The following is a 10,049-nucleotide window of genomic DNA, read 5'->3' as shown; positions in this document are numbered from 1 at the left end:
GCCAAGATCGTTTTTTCCCTTTTCAGCAAGCTATTAACATTAAGATGTTGGAAGATTCCTAAAGAATGTCACATAGGTGCCACCTAGGAGTGGGGGTGGGGGAAGGCTGCAGCTTTTGCTTTGTCCTCAGCCAGCCTTCTGTTCCCTCATCAGTCATAAGCCAGGAAGCCAGGAAGCCAGGAAGCCAGGGAGACCTCAAATGGGAATCTTTTAAAACACTGTGAACCAAGCAAGCACACTGAAACGAAAGCCAGTAACTCTGTGTTAACTGTCCCGTTATTTATGTCTTAACTGCATAATAACGCCTCACTTGCAAATACGGACCTTTACCAGAATTCTGGGCAGCTTCTAGGTCTAGCTGTAGTCCTGCGCTGGACGCGCTCCACAAACCAGCGGCAGAAAATCACGCAAGATGACAAGCTTTCCGAACGTTGCAGACGCTGTGGTCATCTGCTCACATCTGCGTGCACCTGCCTGCCCACCCGGCGCCCAGGTGCGGCCTCCCTGCGGAGCTAGGTGGCGCCGTGCTTTTACCCCTCCTTCATCGTCCTGGAGGTCTCTAGGTTTGGGGTTCATTACGATTCTGGCCCACACTAACTTTGCACCGAGCAGGGTGTGACTGGAACCTGACCCAGAACCCAAGCGGAGCTACGCAGCCAGAAAGGTGCGGGCAGCGGCCGCGCGCAGGCGTGTCCGCAAAGCGGGGAACAATAAAGTTGAGCGTGTTCAAAAGGGGTCCTTGTCATCCAGGGCCCTCTGGACAAGCCTGCAAAATAAGACTCCCAAAAAGGTCCCTGGGGTTGGCAGGTGTCGTTGTTCTCGGGGGCGTCTTCCTCACTGGCAGTGGGACAGGACCTGCGGGACGGCGCGAACCGCGGGCGGACGGGCGCGGGCGGGCGCAGGCGGAGAGGGCGGCCCGGCGATCGTCGTGGGCAGCCCTGCGAGGACCCCGGTCCCCGTGGAGCGAGCCGCCTAGGTGGGGCTACCCTGACGCGTGCGATGAAGCCACGACCCGCGAGGTTCGTGGACAACAGGCTGAAGCAGCGAGTAGTGCAGGTGGATACTGTGCGCGGCCCCTTCTCGGCGGCTTCCAGGCCAGGCTGGACCGGCTGCCTGTCACTGCCCGGGTCCTGGGCGGTGCGTCGGCCGTCCTTCCGCCGGGCGGAACTGCTGGGAGCCGGGGTCCGGGCGGGTGCGACGCCTGGGGAGACGGGGAAGGGGCGAGTGCAGCCGGCGAGGGGAAGAGCCAGCGAGGGGACGGGTGCACTTCGAAGGCGACGGGACGGGACGGGGGCGGATGCAGCGCCCACGGAGTCGGGGAAAGGGCGCGTGCAGCCCCGGAGGAGCTGGGGCGGGGACTGGTGCCGCCCCGGAGGAGACGGGACGGGGGCGGGGGTAGTGCCTGTGGGGACGGAGAAGGAGCGGGCGCAGCGCGGGAGAGACGGGACGGGGGTGGGTGCAGCGCCTGTGGAAACGGAGAAGGAGCGGGTCCAGGCCGGGAGGAGACAGGGAAGGGGCGTGTGCAGCCCGGGAGGAGACAGGACGGGGGCGGGTGTAGCCTTCGAGGAGCTGGGGTCCGGGCGGGTGCAGCCCGGGAGGAGCCAGGATGGAGGCGAGTGTAGCCTGACGGAGCGAGGACGGCGGCGGGTGCAGCCCGGGAGTAGCTGGCGAGGGGACAGGTGCAGTCCAGGAGGAGCCGGGACGGGGGTGGGTGCTTGGCATGGATCAGACGTTGTAATAGGTTCTTGCCTACGGGTTTTTCATTTTCATACTCATCTGTAGAAAGCGGTGTGTAGTAAATGTTTTGCAGTGAGTGGCACAGTCTGCCAGCAGTCTTAGGAGAAGGGAGAAATTTCTCAGTACTCCGTACTCTGGGAGCTATATTTTCTTTCCCTTTTGCTTCGCTAGTGCTGTAGTCCCCTTTTGGGATGGGTCTCTTCCTGCCAAACTCTTAAGTGTTGAGCTTCTGCGCTGTTTCTCTAGATTCATATTCCTCTCACCTACTTCCTAGGTGGTCTCCTCCAGTGTAAAATCTTTAAGTACTATCTATATGTTTTCTATACATTCACTAAAATTACTATAAACATAAAATTAAATATAAATATATGAGTATATAAACAGATTCAATGAAAGTATATGTACATTTAATTTTTATTTTTTAATATTTTATTTATTTGAGAGAGAGAGCATGAGTTGTGGGGGCAGGAGACAGAGGGAGAGGGAGCAGCAGACCTCCCGCTAGCAGAGATCCCGACTTGGGGATGGATCCTGGAACTTGGGGATCATGACCCAAGCCTAAGGGAGATGCCTCACTGACTGAGCCACCCAGATGCCCCTATATATTCACGTTAAGTACTTGTCTGTATAGTCCCAAGACTCATGTGTCTAGTGTGGATTTTATCTTGAATAACCGTCTGCTTACTCAACATTTCCTCTTGAATGTCTGATGGGTATCTCCCACATCATATCCATACTGAATATTTTGATATTTTCCTCCAAACCTGTCCTTTCCTATTGTTTTCTGTTTCAGTAAATGACACTACCATCCATCCAGTTGTAAGGGCCAAAACCCTTAACAACCATTACTACTCCTTTGTTTTGCTTTCTGTAACCAATTAATCAGCAATTTATTCGGCTTTACCATCAAAATATACTGCAAACCCGGCCACTCCTACCCCACTGTACTTCCAGCCATCGTAGCCTAAACCAGTTTGATCTCTCCTAGTTCTACCTAAGGTCTGTTCTTTGCAGGGCAGCCAGGGAGGTCCTTTCAAGAGGAGCTTGGCAGGGCTCTGCTCAGAAAACCCCTTCGATGGACTCCCAGAGTATCTAAAGAAAAACCCATCGTAAAGAATGTGATGTAGTCTGGCCCCTGTCTACTTTTTTGTCCTGTATCCTTCTGCCATACCCCTTACTTTCACTGTTGTCACCACACTGACCTCAGACATGCCAAGCACAGGACCTTCATTCCCGCAACTCACAGCTGCCTCTGGATGTGCCCACCACTGACTGCTTTGCTGCGTTCAGTAGGCATCTCAACAATGATTCCTAATGGCTGAATCCAGTGGCCCTTACACAGCTCTTCACCATTTCACGTTATCCATTTTTCTTCATTGCTTTTGCTTTGACTCATTATGAAAGCAATAGGTTCTTATGGTTTAAAATAGAAGGGTCAGAGATGCATAAAAGGAAAGAAAGGATCCCTTCATCTTCATTTCTGTAGGGGTAACCCTGGCGAGTTTCTGTTGTATCTTAAAGTTTTGTACATGTGTACACACTTGCGTCTATATATTCGTGTGTGTATATGTAGATATATTTATCCACACATAGAGGATCACCTGGTCTCTTGTCACTGGAGGCATTTATGCCGAGACCATTATCCTGTGTTAGGGAGACTTGAGAAGACACTGCTGTCTGAAGTCAGGCATGCCTTGACTAGATGAGCAGCAGGCATGGAAACTTGGAAGTGGGCGGACATTCTGGGTTTGAAATCTGGCCCTGTAATTTACATGCTGCCAAGTAAGTAAGTGGCCTTGTAAAGTCTCTCAGACCTTCCCATCCATAAAGTGGGGGAGACCAACTTCCCTCATGGGACTGTGAGTGCTGCTAGAAGAATGAGTTAGAGGCCTACAGCAGGTGCACGGAGCCCTCAGTTTCTTGGGAGTTTTTCCCGGTGCCTCCAGGCCAAGTAATACCTGCTGGGTCTGTTTATTAAACAGTTAGATTCAAGCCACTTCCTGACTATTTAATCCAAGTAACTTAGTAGCTTTTTGAAATAAGTGATATATAAAAATGGGAAAATTAATGTTGTTGTGTTTTATTCTTAAATAATCATACGTGAGTGGGGTTTGTGTGCCCTTTAGGTCAGATTGACTCTGACATTCTCATATCTGATTCCACATTAAATTTTGCAAGGGATTTACTTACAGCAACTGCTGGAAATCCAGTTTTGCAAAGATCTGACATCATCAAAAAGTGATTTAATATTGAAACCATGAGTTGTCTCTGGCTAGCAGTTCCTGCAGTATTGGACAGGTGGCAAATATTACGATGTTCCCTCAGACTTAAATAGCCCTTCATGCCCTTGTGAGCCTAGTGCTTTGTTCTGGGGTATTTGGGAATTTAGAGTGTAATAAACCCTCACTTATTACCTTATAGCTATTCTAGTTATTGGTACCGTGCTATCATAGTGATTAATAATGTTAAATTCTCTGATTCCAGCCTTGATAATTATGTAGTGATTTTTTTTTATGTTTCTGATACGCTTAATAATGAAGAGTTTACATTAAAGCATAAATGTTTGAATAGCTCAATCTCTGATTAAAATCACTGAGTTTAAAATAGTGTTGAATGTTTGTCTTATTTTCTGTTGTAGTACCTCACCAGTAACAAATGTGGCAAATATGTGGACATTGGAGTCTTAGCATCTGATTTACAAAGAATGTACAGGTAAAGAGATGTAATCTCCAGATTCATGCCTTTTATTTTTAGTTTCCATCCAACAATCCAGTTGATATTAATCGCTGCTGGCATTTATTCACCAGTCCAAAAGTTTAGAATTCAATCTAGGTATACAAAGATTTATCAATTACCTATTATATGCAAGATGCTGTCCTTGTTACTAAGGGAAATGGCTGCTGCTTCCCTTTGAGTACCGTACAGTCTGGTCAGGAGTATTGCCTTTTTTTCTGTCTCATTAAAAAATTAAAACCATCAGGTATGATCTCCCTGAGCTTCCTGGCTACCTCGAAACATCTCTAGGCTTCCCCCTAAAGATTCAGTTTTTTTCTTCTGTTTCTAACTTCACCTTTCCTGATATCTCACTCCATGAGTTATCACCACTTGGTATATTTCAGACCCTCTGTTTTCTTTTTCTCAGTACACTAGTTTGTTAGGACTGCCATAAAAAAGTATCGGACGGGGCGCCTGGGTGGTTCAGTCGTTAAGCATCTGCCTTTGGCTCAGGTCATGATCCCAGGGTCCTGCGATCAAGCCCGGCGTCAGGCTCCCTGCACTGCGGGAAGCCTGCTTCTCTCTCTGCCACTCCACTTGCTTGTGTTCCCTCTCTTGCTGTGTCTTTCTCTGTCAAATAAATAAATAAAATCTTTAAAAAAGAAAAAAATGAATCCGAGGTAGAGGAGCTTAGATTACAGAAGCTTAAAGTCTCACAGTTGTGGGGCAGGAAGTCAGGGATCATTCAAGGCTCTGCCAGTTGGTTTCTCCTGAGGTCTCTCCTTGGCTTGCAGGTGACTGTCTTCTTCCTGTGTCCTCACCTGCTCTTTCGTCTGTGCATCTGTCTGTATCCTGATCTCTTATTCTTTTCAGATTTTATTTCTAAGTATTCTCTATACCACAGTGTGGGGCTCAAACTCAGAACCGTGAGATCAGCAGTCACGTGCTCCACCAACTGAGCCAATCAGGTGCCCCTCTTACTCTTACAAAAACACCAGTTGTATTGGATTAGTTTGCTTCATTGCTCTGTCCTGTGGGCCCACTAGGATGGCCGCCCTGCCTTTTAGAGGGACAGTGCCACTTGTCAGATCTGGACCCCTGGGCCCAAGGCAGTGGCTGCAGCCCTCCAACCTCTGAGCCTCCTTTAGAGTCATTCGTACCTTCCCTTGAAGGGTCATGCGTGTCCACAGCTGATGTCCCCTCCTGTATAATCTTAGAACTCCAGTCGCATTCCTTCACTTCCTCCTCCCTGTCTCTTCCAGTACAAGCTGCCAGTGTTTCTGATGCTGTAACCCCATTTCTTTTTTATTTTTTTTTTAAAGATTATTTATTTATTTATTTATCTGACAGAGATCACAAGTAGGCAGACAGGCAGGCAGAGAGAGAAGGGGAAGCAGACTCCCCGCTGAGCAGAGAACCCCATATGGGGCTCGATCCCAGGACCCTGAGATCATGACCTGGGCTGAAGGCAGAGGCTTTAGCCCACTGAGCCACCCAGGTGCCCCTGTAACCCCATTTCTAATCAGGAAAAATTTATGGGGTCCCTAGGTGGATCAGTTGGTTAAGCGTCTACCTTTGGCTCAGGCCCTGGGATTAAGCGCTGTGTTGAGCTCCTTGTTCAGTGGGGGTCTCCTCCCTCTGCCTCTGCTTCTTCCCCTGCTCATGCTCTCTCTCTTTCTCTGTCTCTCTGAAATACATAGAATCTTAAAAGAAAAAAATTTACAGTAGTGAAATGTAAACTCAGAATTTCCTTGAAAATAAGCTTTTTTTTTTTTTTAAGATTTTTATTTATTTGTTGGAAAGAGTGAAAATAAGCTTATGGTCAGGGTGAATACAGTGACATACTTATATACTTGCGCAAATTAATGTGATCAATTTAGATTGAGTCTAAGGGGAAAATGTTGGTGGAGACCACTGTACTAAGATTCTTTTCATGTTTTTCAGTATAGACTACGGTCGAAGAAAAAGAAATGCTTTTAGGATTCAGGTAGAAAAAGGTGAGTCTTTTAGTGTTAGAACTGAATTATTAATGAAGTTAAAGAATTGTTTTAGGTCATGACATTTTTCTTTTTGTTTCAGTATTTAATATAATTACTAGTGAGAAAGAACTTAAGGATCTAACAGAATTGGAAGATGAACATCTGGCAAAAAGAGCAAGACAAGGTGAAGACGATAATGAGTAAGGATTACCAAAAAGGGACTGTTTTTCTTAAGCAGGAGCCCAGTCACATTGCATTTCTATTTGCAAAATTTTCAGTGGCTCTTCATCGCCAGCATTGGCTACATGTAATACTTTACCTGTCTCCAGATCTTTGCTTCAGGCCTACTGAATGCTCACAGTTGCCCAAAGAGGACACATTTTTGTGCCTTTGTATGAGTGGCTTTGTGTAACTCCCACCCAGCCTTCAAGACGCCACATTAGTGCCTTTTTTGGGCCTTCTTAGATGCCTTTCTGCAGATTTCCTTAACTCCTATTTATAGATATTTGTGATGTTGCTTGTCATATGGTGTTGAGATTGTTATGTGTGTATCTGCAACAGACCCATCTCATTATCTATGTTTTCCTCTGCCCTAATATGATGCCAGATACATAAAAAGGTACCAACTAATTTTGTCATTTAAGTAATAATATTGAGGGTTTTTATCATGAGTGGGTATTACATTTTCAAATGCTTTTTATGCACTTAATGAAGGATTTTGTTATGTTTTTTCCTTTTGTTCTATTAATTTGGTGAATTATGTTGATTTTTTTGAGTGTTAAGCGGGTCTTACATCCTGGGAAACACCCTACTTGGTCCTGATGTATTATCCTTCTTAGATATTGGAAAATCCTGTTTGCTAATCTTTTTTTGTATGTGGTTATGTCTCTATTCATACTGGTGTGCATTTTTTTCTTTTAAAGATTTTGTTTATTTAACAGAGAGACAGCAAGAGAGGGAACACAAGCAGGGGGAGTGGAAGAGGGAGCCCTCTGCAAGGCTCTATCTCAGGATCCTGGGATCATGACCTAAGCTGAAGGCAGATGATTAATGACTACAAACAGGCACCCCCATTTTTTTCCTCTTTTGCAGTGTCTTTTTTTTTTTTTTTTAAGATTTTATTTATTTATTTGACAGACAGAGATCATAAGCAGGCAGAGAGGAGGAAGCAGGCTCCCTGCTGAGCAGAGAGCCCAATGCGGGGCTCGATCCCAGGACCCTGGGATCATGACCTGAGCCGAAGGCAGAGGCTTTAACCCACTGAGCCACCCAGGTGCCCCTCTTTTGCAGTGTCTTCATCAAGTTTTGGTATTAGGGTTATACTGACTTCATAATATTAGCTGGAAAATGTTTTTTTGTCTCTATTTGATGAAAAAGCATAATGTTACTGTTGTTCTCTCTTAGTTTGTTAGAATTCACCTAGAATTCATGTTGACCTAGAGGCTTCTTTTTGGAAGGGGTTTAGATAACATTTATTTTTGCTAGATCTAGGGCTCTTCCTATTTTCTTTTTCTTCTTTTATCAGTGTTGGTAAATTGTGCTTTTAAGGGAACATTTCCATTTCAGCTAGGGTGTGGAATTTGTTGGCATAAAGTTCAAGATACTCTCTCATTTTCCTTTCAATGTCTATAGTATCTGTGTTGGTAGCTCCTTTTCACTTTGCTGTCTTTTCATTTGGATTTACCATCATTTTCTTAACTAGTTCAACATTTGGTTCTTTCCAGTTTTGCACTATCATGCACATAGTAAATAATCTTTTAGGACATATCTTTGTATACATTTTTTTAAAGATTTTACTTACTTATTTGACAGAGAGCACAAGCAGGGAGAGTGGCAGGCAGAGAGAGAGAGAAGCAGGCTTTGTACTAAGCAGGGAGCCCCATATGGGGCCTTATGTGGGGCTCGATCCCAGGATCCCAGGATCCCAGGATCAGGACCCGAGCCAAAGGCAGACACTAACCAACTGAACCACCCAGGCATCCCAATTTCTTTGTTTTTTTTTTTTTTAATGTTGAATTCCTGAAGTGGTGTGTCTGGGGTCAAAGATACATTTTTGAGATTTCTGATACATTTGGAGTTGTCTTCCAAATAGTTGTCTGGGTTCATACTCCCAGCAGCTTTGTATAAAGAGTGCATTTCTTTTTCTTTCCTTTTTTTTTTTTTTTTTTTTTAAAGATTTTATTTGTTTCTTAGATTGAGAGAGACAGGGAAAGAGTGAGCACAAGCAGAGGGAACAGCAGGCAGAGAGAGAAACAGACTTCCTGCTGAGGAGCAGCCTGATGTGAAACTCGATCCCAGGAAGCTGGGATCATGACCTGAGCCAAAGGCAGATGTATAACCGACTGAGCCACCCAGGTGTCCCTAAAGAGTACATTTCTATGCACCCCTGTGGTCCTAGTAGTACTATTCTTTAATCTTTGCCAGCTTCCTAGGTGAAAATTGATATATTTTTATTTGTAGTTTTTTGATAACTTGTGAAGTTCAATTTTTTTTTTTGACTGTTTCATCTTTGTTCTGTTAGTTGCTTGCTTATGGGTTTTGTCTCTTCATTTGAGAGGTATTCGAATTTTCCATATTAGTTGTCAGATATATTTGTATAAAGTAATACTACCTTTTATAGGTATTGCACATGCTTGTTCCATTCTGCCATTTGTTTTTTATTTTTGTTTAAAGTGTCTTTCGGGGCGCCTGGATGGTTCAGTTGGTTAAGCAGCTGCCTTCGGCTCAGGTCATGATCTCAGGCTCCTGGGTTCAAGTCCTGCATCGGGCTGCCTGCTCAGCAGGGAGCCTGCTTCTCCCTCTCCCTCTCCCTCTGTCTCTGCCCTTACGCCCTGCTCATGTTCTCTCTCCCTCCACCGTCTCAAATAAATAAATAAATAAAATCTTAAAAAAAAATGTGTCTTTTGATTAGAGAACTCCTACATCATTACCTAGTCCAATCTGTCAGTCTTTACGGTTGATGCTGATATACTTAGAAAGATCTATCACAGGAGTATATGGGATAATTACTGTACTTTTTGCTTATTTATTTACAGCTTTATATTTAACTCTTTAGTCCGCTTGTATTTGTGGGGTGTGACTCATAGGCAAAATGGGTTTTTTTCCTAAATAGTTGAATAATTCACCTTCTTTAGATTGATTAGAAACGCCCAAACTTATATTATTAGAATTTAATGAATAACAAGAGAATTCATGTCTTAATTATAAAAGTGGGTCATAACGTTCACGTAAGCCTTTTTGCTTAAAAAGAGTCCTTTACTTACTAATTATTTTCTAAAGACATTTGATTAAATAGTAGCAGGGTCCTATAGTTTCCTGAAGCTATTAAGTATCAACTCTGGGTTGTGATGAACTGAGACTACATTTTCAGTTTGTACTTGTTAGGATTTATGCCTGTTCCTTACTGCAGGATATGAAAACCTCTGGGTACATTCATTTCTTATGGACAGACTTGCGAAGGCTGTACTTGGTCACGTGGCTGGGTCATATAGAATTTGTTAATTTGTTACTTAGTTATTATGACTTGCTGGAATATTTCCTTTTTTTTGGCATTTGATATTTCTAATGAGACCCTTGGGTCAGATAGGAATTTGGATTTCACTTTTATTTCTTGCTAGG

At 44.4% G+C, this 10,049-nt stretch overlaps 1 protein-coding gene across 6 annotated transcripts in view; it reads left to right on the top strand.

Moving 5' to 3' along the window:
• Positions 1-942: 942 nt before the first annotated feature.
• Positions 943-10,049, top strand: part of NVL (nuclear VCP like) — a 97,123-nt gene continuing 88,016 nt past the window's right edge. For 5 of the 6 annotated variants that reach the window (XM_032838703.1, XM_032838702.1, XM_032838707.1 and 2 more), the window contains exons 1-4: positions 949-1,056; positions 4,376-4,449; positions 6,397-6,449; positions 6,532-6,631. In XM_032838703.1, coding sequence (XP_032694594.1) covers positions 1,000-1,056; positions 4,376-4,449; positions 6,397-6,449; positions 6,532-6,631 — 284 coding nt within the window. In that variant the 5' untranslated portion in view covers positions 949-999. Of the gene's footprint in view, positions 1,057-4,375; positions 4,450-6,396; positions 6,450-6,531; positions 6,632-10,049 lie in introns of all 6 variants that reach the window. The other variant, XM_032838706.1, reaches the window with a different exon arrangement.

This window comes from Lontra canadensis, unplaced genomic scaffold (genome assembly GCF_010015895.1).
Source record: "Lontra canadensis isolate GAN:19392208 unplaced genomic scaffold, GSC_riverotter_1.0 scaffold106, whole genome shotgun sequence".
NCBI lineage: Eukaryota > Metazoa > Chordata > Mammalia > Carnivora > Mustelidae > Lontra > Lontra canadensis.
The sequence above is the reverse complement of the archived record's forward strand: the minus strand, read 5'-3'. Positions and strand labels throughout refer to the sequence as shown.